The sequence below is a fragment of the Phycodurus eques genome, chromosome 2 (assembly GCF_024500275.1).
Source record: "Phycodurus eques isolate BA_2022a chromosome 2, UOR_Pequ_1.1, whole genome shotgun sequence".
Classification (NCBI taxonomy): Eukaryota; Metazoa; Chordata; class Actinopteri; order Syngnathiformes; family Syngnathidae; genus Phycodurus; species Phycodurus eques.
This window is the reverse complement of record NC_084526.1, coordinates 15,816,238-15,832,807: the sequence shown is the minus strand read 5'-3', so window position 1 is coordinate 15,832,807 and position 16,570 is coordinate 15,816,238. Positions and strand designations below refer to the sequence as shown.

At 41.7% G+C, this 16,570-nt stretch overlaps 1 protein-coding gene across 1 annotated transcript in view; it reads left to right on the top strand.

Moving 5' to 3' along the window:
* cd276 (CD276 molecule) overlaps positions 1-16,570 on the top strand; it is a 137,364-nt gene that overhangs the window by 21,360 nt on the left and 99,434 nt on the right. Inside the window, exons 3-4 of the mRNA XM_061668544.1 lie at positions 3,219-3,569; positions 7,999-8,295. Coding sequence (XP_061524528.1) covers positions 3,219-3,569; positions 7,999-8,295 — 648 coding nt within the window. The remainder of the gene's footprint in view (positions 1-3,218; positions 3,570-7,998; positions 8,296-16,570) is intronic.

Genomic DNA, 16,570 nt, shown 5'->3' with positions numbered 1-16,570 from the left:
TTTTAGGGGAAGTGATGCAGTTTGAAACATCACGGTGAGGTTGAAGAGTTGACTTGGCGAACACTTTGGAATTTCGGCCCTTATGAGCTTGAATAATGCCCTGTCCTATTCAATTTGTCAAGCGGCATGGAGTGAACTGGGGCTGTAGGGAACAAATATTCTCGTGTTCGAGTAGCTTACTAAAATATGTATCAAAAAGTATTCAGATTATATATATTTTTGGGTTATGGAAAAATTATGAATACGCAAGAAATTTACAAATGAATGACCAATTTTTTTTTTTTTTTTTTTTAGATGATCAACTATTTATTTACTTAAATTTCATTGAGCAGCAAACTGTGTTCTCTTGTCTCGAAATATGTTCAGTGAAGCAATATCAAACAGAAGTAAAAATAAATAAAACATTTATAAATCAACTTCAGTTTAAAATAAAAATGGCGGCGGAAGTAAACAAAAACATTCCAGCTCTTGTCAGAATAAAATTAATAATTTGATTCATTTTCATTCAATTTTGAAAATTATGATTCGGGATTCATCAAAACCAGCAGACCCTCCAAAAGCTTCTTTCCCCTCACCATTAAACAGCTGACCCATAATTCCGTTGTGGCACTTTTCACGTTTATTTGTATAGACCTTAATCCTGAAAGAGTTGCAAATGGTTTCACAGGCCCACATCTGGCAAAGATCGACGACATCCGACGAGGAAAAACTCAAAACCCCATTTGAGGGAAAAATAAAAAACTTTGAGAAGGGACCACATATGGGGGCATCCTCCTTTCAGAATGGACCATGCTACAATGGATGTCGAGTGAGCAACATTTATCACCTTGTCTGGTGCTGTACAGTTTTAATTAAGATGGCATTAGAGTCCATTTAAAGAGATGAAGCGCCACAGGTAGATGCCTTCAGGAAAGTGGTTCTGCGTCAGGACTTGGGCCGGTCAGTCAGAGACGAATCCTCCATAGGAACCTCTCCAGGGAAGTGGTCCACCCCAGATCTTGTCCCAGTTGGTTGGTGCAGAATCCATATAGCAAGAGCCTCGTATTCAGTTGCACATTTTAGAAGTGACTTTTATTGTGGGGAATCTAAGGCACACATGTGATATAATTATGCAGTCTAATCAGCAACTTGATATGCCACAGCTTTGAGGTGGATGGATTATCTCCGCAAAGAAGTGGGCACAGATTTGTGGACAACATCTGAGAGAAATACTGGAAATATTTTGTGTACATTGAAAAAAATATTCGACATTTGCGACCCTAGTGAGGAGAAGCGGCTCAGAAAATGGATGGATGGAATTCAGTTTATGAAAATTGTGAGCAAAAATAAAGGTGTGGCGTTTATATTTTGGTTCTATACTATATGGTGGCAGAAAATCCACCCAGCATCACAAAAGCTTTTTTAGTTACTTATCTCTCCATAGTTGCCGGAGAATATTTTTGTGGGAGCAGCAACCTTGAGCGGTCAATCAGGGCTGCTCTCAGTCCAAATTTCATTGGACAACATTTGAATTCAAACCCAATCACTACTGCGGGAACAAAACGTGCTTTATACCATTAACTTAATCAGTTATCAAGGTGACACTCCATCCACTCTGTCCCCCATAAAGCATTATTGCACGTTCTAAAACAATAAACAGAAAGGGATTATTGCGGCATTGGATCCTTTTTCTTCACCATTACCTTGCAGCAGTTGTACGCTTGGCCAATAGGTGTCACTGTTCCTGTGTCAGTGGCATGGGATACCGCGTTGGGATATGTTAAACATACAGTATGTGAAAAACAGGCCTGCCTTGACTCAGCGTCCATACATGAAGGAGCTCAGATGAAAGTCTTTTGTTGTTAATAGGGTAGTTGATTAAAGCACCTCTGCATTGGGCGAATCTCCCCCATACGAAAGGGAGTCAACGCTGATGATAGCGGCGGCGGAGTTCAATATAGGTGAAGAGGCTAAAATGCTACCTTGATTATAACAATTACAGACAAAAAAACAGTGTTACTCCTCGGGACAGAGTGTTTTTTCCCCCCCTTCTCACCTGTGATGCAGATGAGTGTCTCGGTGTTGTATACGACCAGACAGAGATCAATGGTGAACGCTGACTCGCGAGGATGGCACGAACGGCTCCCTGAGATGGGTGCTAAGCCGGACTAACTACACTCTCGCCCTCGTCTAGACAATGCGCATGTGCCGCTCAATCGGCGGCTTTTTCAATAAAAGCGGCGGCATTGTCTAGAAAAAAAATGTACACTCAAGAATTTTTGCTTCCCCATTGCCTTAATCTGATTTTTACCCACTTCTAGCTGCCACGCTGCGCAAGCAATTTAGCTTTTTCTGAAGCAGATCTAGCATACATTTCATACTGCTTGACTTTTAAGGGTATCATTCTACTACATTTTAACACAGAGAACTTCAACATGGGTGCTGAATACTCTTACACACTGATGGAATCCTTCATCTGTTCCTGCTCTGACACTATTTCAAAAGTGGGAATATGCTCGGGTCAGCTTTGCCCCACATTCTGTATCGGTAGGCAGAGTGCTTTAGAAGAGACTTCCAACTGTTACTGATGGAGTGCCACGCATCGGCATAATACCAGAATTGCAGTTATAAATGACACCCAACTCGGGCAAGGCTGGTCAGATTGTAACCGTTTATGATGTTAGAGGTTTTAGAGATGCAGGTGCCCCGGAATTAGGCAGTGGGTGTTGCCTCCAAATTTTATTTAAATGTTGCTTGTGAGCCCAGAGTCTGAAACTATGAACTTAGTATCTTTACTTAATGCAGCTGTGTCAGGTATTAAACTTCACACCCTTGTCCCAGGATTGTAGCGTTCTTTCTCCATTAAGCTTTGTCTGCCTGTAGTCCTCTCTTTTACATGATATGTTCTGCATGGAAATCGGTTTTAAGACATGTTGCTCAAGGTAATGATCAAGGTTGTCAACAGATTAGTTCACTTTTCAAGCAAAGAAAAGGTGATTACAGTTATCGCACACATTTTCATGATGTTATGGCCATGTTCATCTTGTTGTAAAGTACCAATAATGTTTGGACGCACCTCGTCATTGAATAGCCTGAGAAACTGCATCCAAATATTTCTATTGGTAATGTATCTCAAAAGCACTATGTGGGATATGCAATCCTTCCCAGTTTTATTGAGTGCATCATAAATGTCAAACTTTGCACGATGTCACTCACATGCTGCTCTCCCTCTCTTGTAGCTACAATGGAGGTGTACGTCCCCGACCTACCTGTGGTGGCGCTACACGGCAGGGATGTCACGTTAAACTGCTCTTTCAGTCCTACCGGTCCCTTCAACGCATCTGACGTGACAGTTTTCTGGCAGCTGACTGACACCAAGCGTACTGTGTACGGCTACAGCGAAGGACAGCATCAGCTGGCAGACCAGGCTGAAAGCTTTGTCAACCGCACTGGCCTGTTCCCCCACGAGCTGGGCCTGGGCAACGCCTCGCTGCTGCTGAGGAAGGTGGTAGTGGCTGACGAAGGCAGCTTCACTTGCTTTGTCAGAGTAAAGGAATACGGCAGCTCTGCTTTGTTTCTGCAGGTAGCCGGTGAGTTTTGCTTTGTACCGCACACTTTAAAACACATGCACATGTCCATTTGCAACCCCATTTTATGTTAACAAAAGCAACTATGTAAATACATTAAAATTTAAGAAGTATGAGCTGAGCTATCCTGATTATAGATCCTGAAGCAGACTAACATCAACAACCCACAACATACCCATCAACCACCAAAATAGCCTGCTGTCATCCTAACATGCACAATTTTGCCCCTTTTCCATTCCACGGTACCTACTTGACTCAACTCAACTGCTCACTCTTTTCCATTGGTAAAACCAGGTACTACCAGTTTCCTGGTCAGCAGATGTTCCAAGCGTTCCAAAAGGAGCTAGTTTTACGAAGTTAGTTTTCCGAAAAGCATTTCTAGTCGCTTATTGGTAAAGCAGCTTTATAAATACCACACCATTTTAAGAAATGTAGAAATTATGACAAAAACTTGTGCTTTTCATCCTCAATGCAACTATTGCTGTGCCCTCGCTCTGCACACTGCAGTATTACACTCCACAGGTCTCCACTTTGTTGCAGTCATCGGTTATCTTTCTGCCCTCGTTTACCTCTCTGATAAAATGTTTCTCCTCATGAGGAAGTATATACAGGGGGCTCATTCACATCCATAATTGTTCCAATCCAATTCCAATTACAGTGCCAAAATGTGCAAAATGTCTGGAGGAGTCATGTTGTACTTCTTTGTGTGTCCAAAGTTAAGATAACAGCCTTCGATATTGTATTTTTGGACTAGCTCCTACAGAAAGAATCTTTCAGAGTCATTGCAATCAATTTTTACACACTGATTATTATTGGAGGCTAACACAATTGTCTTTCTGTTTACGTTGTAGCATGTTGGCACGTAAGCAAGCTCATGGTGTGTGTGTAATGAGACAATCCGATAAGAGTTCAACATCCACAGGTATTTTTTTTACACTCATACGCTAATAGTATGTATCACACAAATATCATTAGCATGCAGGAAATAAACGTACTAAACAGTTTCTCCAGGGGTACTCAGCTGCTCGTCTGATCAATAAGCGCTGATTGTGGCCTCTGTTGTGGTCAATATCTGCTGACTTTGATTATTGGTTGTTGTTTCGATCAATCGGCCTTTACTAACATCCTTACTGTTCACACGGCAACACGGGGCACCCTCTCAGCAGAGACTATTTATTTACTTACAGTGCGGTGGCACATTTTTACATCTATTGAAAGATGGCTGCTCTATTCTCCAAGGATGGATGTGCATTAGGTAGTGTTAATGAATAATGTTTTTTTCCTCTCTCCCTCCTGGCTGGCGAGAGGGAAAACAGTGTCTCCCAGCAGTGACATGGACAATTAGTTCCATTTTATGCATGAGCGTTATAGATGTTTCTATTTTTAAACAGCATTCACAGTTAATGACATATATTTCCTTCCTGCTGCGAACGCAAAGAAGCCAATGCTCTCGATTGAAATGTGACTGACAGTCAAATGGACAGTAGAGTAAGTTAGCAGTATATTTATTTACTTGCTAACGATACAATACATTCATGATACTATTAAGGATACGATTCATTCCAATTCCTATATGATACTATTCTCCACAATTATGCTACAATATGATTCATTCCAATTGTGAAACAATATGATTCACTCTAATTTCAATACAATTTACTCTAATTACTATACGGTACTGTTCACCACAATGACAATACGATTCGCTCCAATTACTGTGCTGTAAAATACTATTCAATTCAATTACAATAAAATCTACTCCAAATATGATGCAATACAATTCACTCCAGGTGTGATGTAATACATTTCAATTACTGTATGATAATAAACATTAATCTCCAATTACAATATGATTCACTTCGGCTATATTACTATTTACTCCAATTATGATCCAATTTACTTTATTTACAATACGAGTCATGCCAGTAACACTACTATCTGATCCACTCCAATTACGCTACGATTTACTTCAATTACAATACAATTTGCTCCGACTGAAACACTATTTGATCTACTCCAGTTATGATATGATTCACTCCAATTATGGTACTATACAATTCACTGCAATTCTGATGCCATGCGATTCACACCTATTATGATATGATACTCTTTTCTCCAATTATGTTGCAACACAATTCAATCCACTCCTATTACAAACCCCAATTCCAATGACGTTGGGCCATTGTTTAAAATGTAAATAAAAACAGAATACAATAATCTGAAAATCCTTTTCAACCTGTTCTCAATTGAATAGACTAAAAAGATAATATATTTAATGTTCAAACTAATGCTATTCTTTTATTTATTTTATTTTTTTTGCAAATACATTATTCTCTCTGTTTGAATTTGATGTCTGCAACAAATTCCCAAAAAGCTGAGACAGGGGCAACAAAAGACTGGGAAAAACATATGTTTGGAACATTCCACAGTTGAACAAGTTAATTTGACAAAGGTCAGTGTCATGATTGGGTATAAGAGGAGCATCCCCGAAACGCTCAGTTGTTCACAAGCATGGATGCAAGGATAGGGCGAGATTCACTGCTTTGGGAACAACTGTGTGTGCAAATAGTTTAACAGTTTAAGAACAACATTTCTCAATTTATAATTGCAAGGAGTTTAGGGATTTCATCATCTACGGTCAATAATAACCCAACTTCAATGGAATTGGGGTTTGTATACGATTCACTCTAACTACTCTATGACACTTGTCAGTCCACTCCAGTTACGATCCAATACAATTCACTCCAATTACTACATTTGTATTTATTCCAATTATGACGCAATACACCCCAGTTACTATATGTTTCACTCCAATTATGATACAATACGACTGACTCAAATTATGATACATTTCACCCAAAACACTGTTCAATTCTATTCGCTCCTTTTAACAAATGATGTGATTAACTCCAATTATGAAGCGATATGATAGAATTCACTCAAGATACAATGGTCACACTGTGAGTAACAGTACTGGTTGTGCTGCCAGTGGACTTCATATCAGTATGCTATATTCACACATGTCCACATTGCTTTCTTACTTGATACTTCCAAAATGTAGCCAAACATACTGCAGTTTTTCAGGACATGTAGCGATACCTGACATGCTACGGTTACACTCGCTATACAGCAAGGTTTGGCCAAGACTTGGTTAAATGTGGTCAAAGTGTCCATCCATCCATTTTCTGAGCCGCTTCTCCTCACTAGGGTCGCGGGCGTGCTGGAGCCTATCCCAGCTATCATCGGGCAGGAGGCGGGGTACACCCTGAACTGGTTGCCAGCCAATCGCAGGGCACATACAAACAAACAACCATTCGCACGCACAGTCACACCTACGGGCAATTTAGACTCTTCAATTAATGCACGTTTTTGGGATGTGGGAGGAAACCGGAGTGCCCGGAGAAAACCCACGCAGGCACGGGGAGAACACGCAAACTCCACACAGGCGGGGCCGGGGATTGAACCCGGGTCCTCAAAACTGTGAGGCTGACGCTCTAACCAGTCGGATACCGTGCCGCCAAAAGTGTCCTAAAAAAGGCTTAAATTTAACTTCCTTAAACTTGCAAGTAACTTAATGGTATGGCAGAGCCCTAGTTAGAAGTAAACACTCTGTGTCAGATGTCCAATTCTCACAAGCAGGTCAGACTAACTTAAATCATCTCAGCCTTAGCTCCACCCTATTGTTTGCTGTGCCATGATTGGCTTTGGGAATAGAGCAGCCTCATTTCTCTTCCACCTTTGTACTCTTGCTTTAGATCAAGGGATTGGGATTGGGGATTTTCGCTCCGGCTAACATTACACCCCCTCCATGTCTACACTCTTTTTACACAGCCTGGGTCATGCCCAAATCTCAGAGACAGCCAATTTCTGCCTACCTTCACCTCCTGCCCTGAACCATAATTTTCTTACCTTTTATTTTTTATTTTTTTATTTTTTAGGGAGGGGCTATGCATTTTGGCACTCCAGGTAGTGTTGAGATGCAGCATTCCTGTGTGCCACAGTACGGAGTTGGATTGTGGGATCTTAATCATATACAGTTTCTGAGATAGTCAAACTAAACTCTGGATGTTTTGATGGCTTTTTAAATCATCTACCACAGCCACAAATTTGACCCACCAGACAATTTTTTCCCCTCAATTTAAAGTAATTTCAATTTTTTTAATTCAATATCATGTTTGCTTTCGTAAAAATACCCCTATTTCTATTTCTTATCTCGAAGAAATTAGCTCCGCTCATGCAAGTGAGCGACTGCCGGGAAACAGCGGAAGTGCAGAACAGCTCACTCACAGACACGTTTTAAAAAATCAGAAGATAAAGATTTACTTGGTTGTTTTCACACTTTTGTGGGCAGGCATTCGACAGACCCAACTATTAAAAAGTAAATTTTTCATATTACAGCCCCTTTAAATACTTGTCTTCCATTTTTATCCAGCTCCTTACTCCAAGCCCATAGTGACCTTGGAACCGGAATCCAACCTTCGGCCAGGCGAAGAGGTGGCCCTCACTTGCATGGCTTACGGAGGCTACCCAGAAGCGGACGTCACGTGGCAGGACGGGGGCGGCCGTAACCTGACCGAGAATGTCACCACTTCAGTGGTGGCAAACGAGGAGGGTCTGTTCTCCCTGACCAGCGTTCTGACGGTCGTGCTGGAACCCAACAGTACTTACACCTGCCGACTCATCAACCCGTTGTTGGGGGAGGAGGGGAATGCCTTTGTCACCATCACAGGTGGGTGCTCCTTCGTCAGCCTTTCTCTTTAGGAATCGTTGAAGCCGTTTTTACACAGATGTCACCTCAAAATTGCCATCCTTTCATACATAACAAAGCAAAGCAGGGTAATGTCCGGTATAAAATACTTGTTGGAGGGTGATAATTGTTTTCAACACAACAGGTTGAAAGAAGTGAGAGCTGCCTATGTTACGACTACTCTGACACTACCACCATAGGCAGAAAATTGACTATTTCACACCCTCACCTGATTGTTTCAAACAAAACAGCAACCTAGTAAAAAGGTAGACCTCAAGAAGTATGATTTAGTTTGGTTTGGTACAGTATACTTCTTTTTGTGTTTCTTTGGCAAAGAGTCCCAAAATATCCAATCTGTACTGTTCTACTTTTCCAAGTTGCTGTTTTAGTACTCCTAGTGAACTCAACTATATTTCTCGAGCGCTTCAAAAAAAAAAGAAATCCCGATCAATCACAGCTCTAACAAAGTGTAGTTATAAATATTAAACAGAATACAAATAATAATAATAATAATAATAATGGTGGCACGGTGAATGACTGGTTAGCACATCTGCCTCACAGTTCCGAGGACCGGTGTTCAAATCCCAACCCCGTCTGTGTGGAGTTGTTCTCCCCGTGCCTGGTCTCCGGGTACTCCGGTTTCCTTCCACATTCCAAAAACATGCACGGTAGATTAATGGAAGACTCTAAATTACCCGTAGGTGTTAATGTGAGTGCGAATAATTGTTAGTTTCTATGTGCCCTGCGATTGACTGGTGACCAGTTCAGGGTGTACCCCGCCTCTCGCCTGAAGATAGCTGGGTTAGGCTCCAGCACGCCCGCGTGCTGGAGCCCCCTAGTGAGGACAAGCGGTACAGAAAATGGATGGATGGATAATAATAATAATAAAAAAATATTATTTTCTAATTAGAATATTTCTTTAAAAACAAACTCCTGCAGAATCTCCACTGTGTCTCTCAGTTGTTATTTGGCCGCCTGCTGTTCTGTATGTGCCTGTCGGTGGTCTCATAATTTCAGACTGCCCAGAATAGGGAGCAAAGAAGAGCTCCCTTCACATTGGAGTTTGGCATACGAGAGGTCCAAAGTTTTACTCCCTCTCGTTTGACACTCTTATCATGTTGTGTGAAGTTGCGTGTAGATGAGAGAGAGGAACATAATTTGACATCACTGGCATTAGCTGCAGTGCCAGCAACTGAAGGTTGAATATAAACAAACAACAGCAGTTTTCTAACAGCTGTTAGTTCATCCGTTGCAGAGTAACCTGACATTCCCCATAATGATCAATGGAAAGAGGAGTTAAAATCTCCTGTCTCATGGAGTCCTCTCTCACATAACTTTTCTACACTTTTTCGGCTCTCTTGCCTCTCCATAGGTCCTCCGAGATGCAAGTATTATTAGGGAATGTCAGATTCTCCTTGTTAGGGGCCAAGTTCCTTGTGGTTGTAGGTGAAGCATGGGGAGCTGGCTCCATATTAGAAGTGGCCTAGCTCGTTGAAACTCTAGATAAGTGTCGTAAAAAAAAGGCAAAAAAAAAAAGTCCAATAGCAGCAATTTTTCCAGAAAAAACTAAACAAAAATCACGGATAAAAAAATAATACTAAATGGTAAAAAAGGAGCCGGCACGGTGAGGGACTGGTTAGCCACACAGTTCCAGGGACCGGGGTTCAAATCCTGTGGTTTGCATGTTCTCCCCATGTCTGGGTGGGTTTTCTCCAGACACTCCGGTTTCCTCCCACATCCCAAAAGCATGCGTGGTAGGTTGATTGATGACTCTAAATTGCCCGTAGGTGTGAATGTGAGTTCTGAATGGTTTGTGTTTCTATGTGTCCTGCGATTGGCTGGCGACCAGTTCAGGGTGTACCCCGCCTCCCGCCCGAAAATAGCTGGGATAGGCTCCAGCAGCCCGCGATCCTAGTGAGGATAAGCGGTAAAGAAAATGGATGGATGGATGGTAAAAAAGGGTGGAAAGCACAAATAAAGGAGAGAGTTAACAGAGCTTTTGTGATGGACTGCAATTCACAGGCACACAACATCAAGCACCGATATTGTCTGCCAAAAAGTATCACGCCTAATAGCTTTAATAGTGCAAACTGTTTCGTATGACGCGGAACAAATACTAAATGGTAAGAAAGGTTGGAAAGTACAAAATAATACTGACAGTATTAGTAGTAGTAATGATACTACTGATACAGTAGCAGCCAAGTTGGCTTATTGCACTCAATTGCATCAAGTCGTAATTCGCAATGACTGATTAATCCATTTATATAACCTATATATAGTGGTGGACCAAATTAAACTGCAGCTACCATTTGGTGGAAACTTCCACTGCCACCTCCATTCTACTGAATCCTACCTGCTCAAATTAATTATATTTTGGCTTTGTATGCCTAGAAGTTCTCATTAAAGATGCTTTTTTAGAGTCGCTTAATCAAATCAATTATTTTGTGGTTGTTTTCCCCTTGTTCTAGATCTAGCTCTGTCTCCTGATGAAAAAAAATCTTTAAAAAAAATTAATACAGACCTTCTAATTACTGTAGATGAGGTAATCTTGACTTGGCAAAAATGGAAGTGTATCCTGCTTAGAACGCTATAGTGGCATGGCAATTGAGGCATCTGGCAGAGGTTTGGACTCTCTTTTTGTCAAGTATCTTCAAGGGCGGGCAAGAGATCATGTGGAGCAATGGTACTTTTTGCTAACTTGGAAGGTAACTGCTTTGATTGCCATTTTCATATGCGCTTGCAATTCTGGTTTGACAAATTCTCTGAATTATGTAGGTTGCTAATATGTTGGACTCAACTATATCCCCCGCCCCAAATCCCCCCTTGCCCTGCAGTTGCCCTTTTTTGTCAAGTGCAAAGGGAGGATTGTGTGAGGTGGGCCAAGGCCAGGTCTCAAATGGAAGCACAACTGTGTGAAATAGCTCATAAATTATAGCAGAGGTGGACCGGACCTTCTTTTTGGGCTTGAGCTGGTGCTGAAACTCTGGGGCAGGCGAGGTGGAGGTCCAGCCAGGGGTCACCGCGTGCTGCTTCATTGGGCTGGGAAATGACTGCACTTTCTGGAAACAGGAGGCCGAGTGGCAAGACCGGGCTAAAGTGGGGGGTTGGCCTTCAGCACACATTGGATGGGCTCTTAAACAGTACAGGTGGAGTCGTGTAGTATTGTACTCAGGCCATTGCGATGTATAAACACATGCTGAGGGTGAAATCTAGTATTGTACCAGTTCCCCTTCAGTCCTGTTGTAATATCTTAAATGATGATACGGTACCCGGTATACGGTGTTCTGTTAATATTGTTGATACCTTTGCTGCTGCATCTTTTTGTGAATGAAATGTTACCTTACCTTCCTTCAATGACAACTTACTACTACTAACTTACTATTATTGTGCAAAAGTCCTCGGCCATCATTAGATATTTTGTTTTAGCAGTGCTGTAATACATCTATCCATTTTTTAAATACTGCTTATAATCATAAGAGTCGTTGCTGAGCTGGAGCCTATCCCAGCTGACTTTGAGCAAGAGTCGGTGTACAACCTCGACTGGCTGCCAGCCAATTGCAGGGGACATCTTGGCAAACAGCCATTCCCACGGATGATCACACCTTCGGACAATTTAAAGTCTTCATTTAAACGAACATGCATGTTTTTGGACTGTGGAAGCTGAAGTACCTGTGAAAACCCACAGAAGCATGGAAAGAACATGCAAACTCCACACAGGCAGGCCAGAGTTGATATTCGAACAGCGAAACTTGGAACTGTGAGGCACGTGCTGCCCAGCGCCATAATGGTAATTAGAATTCAGGATGGATGTTTGACTATATTTCCTTAATAGACTATGGAGAAGATTAATAATCAAATAATTGTTTGTATAATTTTTTATAGGAATGTCAGTGTCGTTTTAAACATAATAAGGCTGCTGACAACACAAATTAAAGAAATATCACCACACCTTATTTCTAGTTTGTTTGGTCATCTGTTTATCAGGTAAGTAGCTACTTCCTGGTTCAGGGAGCAGACAGTGAATCCATTCCTGTTTCTGCAGCTTTATCCAGACCCTCACCAAAATGTAAAATATATTGTGATCTTCAAGCCAACTGTATCTGTCCTACTATTTACTGTTTGATTGTGTCAAAATTGCAGCTGCGAAACAGGTCATTAAAACATTTTAGTAAATCTTTACATTGCTTTGGAAGGTGGAGAGGAGCTATGCTGTACAAATGTAGCAGCACCTTTATGTAACATGATTGTCAGATTTTTATATATTATTATAATTTTTTGAAAAATAGTTTTCTCGGCTTTCTCTATTCTCAGCTACAATGTACCAGCGGGTATAGTCCAGAACTTTAACACCATTTTCAATTTCCTGCAGACCATCGGAGGTCTCCAAATTAGATCCATATGGATCAGTATGATTTGCTTCGTGGGTCTTTATTTGAAGCAGCATGGTCTCTTATTTCCTCAGATCATTCTCCGGAACTAGATAATCTGTCATATAATGAATTTTGAAGAAGCTGGCCAAGAGCAGAACTAAAAATAAAAAGAAGACTTTGCAATCGTAGTCACAATAGAAGATAGAAGATTTAGTATTGAACCGTAAAACACGCAAACCCAGGAATACACAAGGGAAGATCCTTCATTCAAACAGTGGTAATTTTTAACAAATGGGGGCAGTTAAAAAAACAAACAAACAAAAAAAAAAAAAACCAAGAAGAGTAATTTCTTAGTGGACACGCCAACACAGCTCGACAACGCTTTCTCATAAACATGCAGAAGATATACAGTATTTTGCGCGGGGGCTCGTTTGAAACGGAAATGTATGTGTTTACAACAGCTGCTGTGTGCTTAACAGTCACTGTAATTAATTTTGACCCAGCAGAACTCTTCTAGCAGAGTAGCCGAGTGGAGTGCGCCGAGCTCGAGTTCACACAGCGCTTGTTGTGCAGACACGCACATAGTGCACCATTTACTGCACACTCTACAGTTGTAGCGACTTTTGGGTCGTCCAATCAGGGGTCGCCACAGCGAGTCACTTGCATGATTTGTGTGGCATTTTTTACAACTGCACATTTAATCATATCTTCTTGATTAGTTTTGAAAGTCAGTAAGTTTGAAGTGGAAAAGCAATGATCCGTGTGAGCAGTCTGTTTGTAATATGTTAATACCTCAATCGTTTGCTTTGACTTTCTGTCCTAGGTGATTAACTCATTCAGTACTAAAATCTTTAGCAGCTTTAGATGTGTGAAGCATCTCAGAGATGTTATCTTTCTAAACCCTCATTCTACCTCTGGAGGGTTGTGCTGGAATAGTATGGATTTTGCAGTGTGGCTCCATTGTGGGGGAGACCCAAAGGAATGGTGGGTATTAATGAATAGGAGAGTTGGGAAGAGACATGTTCAAGTCCTCAAATGAGCTCCTGTTCCCCTGCCGGGGTTTTGCCTTCTCACTCTCATCATCCCCCTTCCAGTCTGACCACTTCAGTCTCTATTAAAAAAAATAAAATAAAAAAAATAAAATGTTTGGGATTTGTATATGTCAAGAGTGCATTCTCATCATTTACTACTGATCCCCCCCGTGAAGACGGAAATTTGGCTGTGTATCCTATCATCCGGTCTGTTGTGGTTGCCAGAGAGTGTTTTGTTGATGGCTTGATTTGAAACGGGGCGTAATTTCCCAGGTATTACTACGCTAGCGCAGCATTTAGTGGCCAAGTGTGGAAAGCGAGCAAGAGTGGAGATGAGGCAGCAAGCGGGAGTCAAGGCGAATAGTGGATGACACATAACATGATGGAGTCCAAAGAGTTTGCTGAGCTGGCCCTGACACTGACAAGAAATTGACTTGGTGATGGGCGAGTGAGATAACCGGATGATTTGTGAGAAGACTTCCTGCCAGATACACATTTTTGGCTGGCTGATTTTATGGCTGTGCAACAAGAGCAAATACTGCTTGTAAGGGTTTGGTGTTTTTGGTATTTGGTATATTTTTCCTGTTACAGCTGATATAAACTACTGGTGTTTTCACATCTAGTCCTGTTTTAAACCAACTCGGCCATCTTGGGGTACTTTCACACTAGCACCCTTCACTTGATCTCTAGTTCGTTTTTTACTGTTGGTGGAGGTCATTTGGTCTTAGGTGAACAGAGTAACTCGGATCAAATCAAGGGTTTGAATGTGTGGTTCGGCCGTGATGAGAAAGACCTTATCACATATGTAACTAGAAGTTTTGATAAAAAGATGAGACAGTTATCTTACTGAGTGTGTCTTTCATTAAGTGTGTTACAGGGCTAGCGTCTTAAATTAGGATCATTTGGTTTGGACAGCCCTTAAATGCACTTGGCTATTTTTTCATGTATTCAAGCCTCATAGAGTTTCCTTATAATTGTTGTCAAAAGCCAATATTTCTATATTTTGCGTTTAATACCGCTATTTGACAAGACTAGTCTGGATACGATTCTTCCTGTTTGTATTCAATAAAAGAATAACGTGTTTTTACTGACACATTTGGGTTGATGGGGGGGGGGGAAACACCCTTAATGTCTATCAAAAAAGAAATTGGAAATTAATTGACTGTAGTGTATATGGGGGTTAAATAAAATGTAATTAAATTGGAAAAAGATACAAAGGAAGGTAAACGCCTGCGTTCACTTCCGGGTTAGTCCGATTTACGCTTTAACGTGAAAATCAAACTAATTTGTCTTGTAAAGGGGAACGATGTCACTTTTTAAATGTATAAAGCTTCAGGACAAATGACGACAAAGCTTTTCAGCAGTCTCGTAATTTGAAGGTTGCTACATGAATTAGATAAGAGTTCTTGATAACCAGAGGTATTTTGTCAAACCCAAACACGCACAAATGATACAGGTAGTTAATTTTTATAGAAATCTAACATGGGAATCTACAAGGGAACAATGCAGAAAAACACAAAACAAATGACAGACGAACATTGGCAAAGGAGACTGACTTGTGATATGAGAGTGGAAAGAGCGTGTAGTGACAAAGCAGAAAGCTGGGGGTTCCTGTTCTCATTAATTTAAACCCAAATATGCACTAATCTGTACTTTTAGTAGACCACAAGTTGGACATACATGCGTGGAACACAATTTAGGCAGGCGGGTCAATCTCCCGAATGTTTGGCCAGTCCAGTCCGCACGGGGGAACAGGTGGATTTGGCGGGAAAGGGGCATGAAAACAAAAGGTTCCCAGGCAGGACGACCGGAGCCCGTATGTAACTGTTCGGAGCGGAGGGGTGCTGCCCGCTTCCTTCCCCACAGAGTTTGCCCAAGCACCCAAAAGGGTAGCTCGGAGCCCTGGCAGGCTGCCCTGCGGCGGGGAAGGGTCCGATGTGTCCTTGTCACCTTGTGGCGCAAGGTGGGGCGTCCTGGCTGAGCCAGTCTTTGGCAAGTTGGTCGAACGAGAGCAACAAAGGGAGCTCCGGCCTTTATGGCCTGCCGCCAAGGGGGTGGCTGCTAACTGCCAACACATTTAATAAAGGTTGTACTGAGCGAGGTCCAATCCAAACGGACATGGACTCGAGGTCTGGTTCCTCTTCAAGTATACGTAAGTTCAAACTTGTTTTCTGGGCTGACGTTTTGCTCCACAAGTTTAATTTGGTTTGACTAAGACTGTTATCAAATTTGGTTTATTTAAAGCGTACTCTGGTGCAATTTCTCAGCTTGTGCTGTTCGTTTGGTCAAGTGTAAACACTCTCCAGTCCAAGCCCTGTTGAGCACAAAGCAAGGGGACTGAGGCTGGTTTAAGAGATTGTCTGCAAAAGCATTAGCCACTCTAAAGCATTTCCATCTCTACATACACACATACTGAACACGCATGAACTCATTCACACAAGAAAACATCTTAAAACCTGCCTGCACAGTGAACGTATTATCCCCGTGCACCGATGGGTCTATACGGTCCTGATTGCCTTGCTGCATTGTTGAAGTTGTGCAGAAGGAAAATGGGGGGCACGGTTTAGAATTTACCCTGAAGCCCATTGAGAGCATGACAGCCGGGATGAATGTGCGTTTAACTCTTGTGTGCGAGTCTATCAGAGGCATGACAGTTTCTCGGAACCCCTCCTTTTTTCTTCTGAAAATTGACTACCATTCTACTACCCGTCTGCCCTTCCACCCACCTCTCTTTGAAAACTAACTAACCAGAGCAGAAAACGCTTGCCACGTGAAAAGAATGGACAGTGGGCGGGACTGTTCTTGCAGTAACAAAGCCAGGTGTTTGTGTGTGTCTGTATATATCCAGTTTTGTGC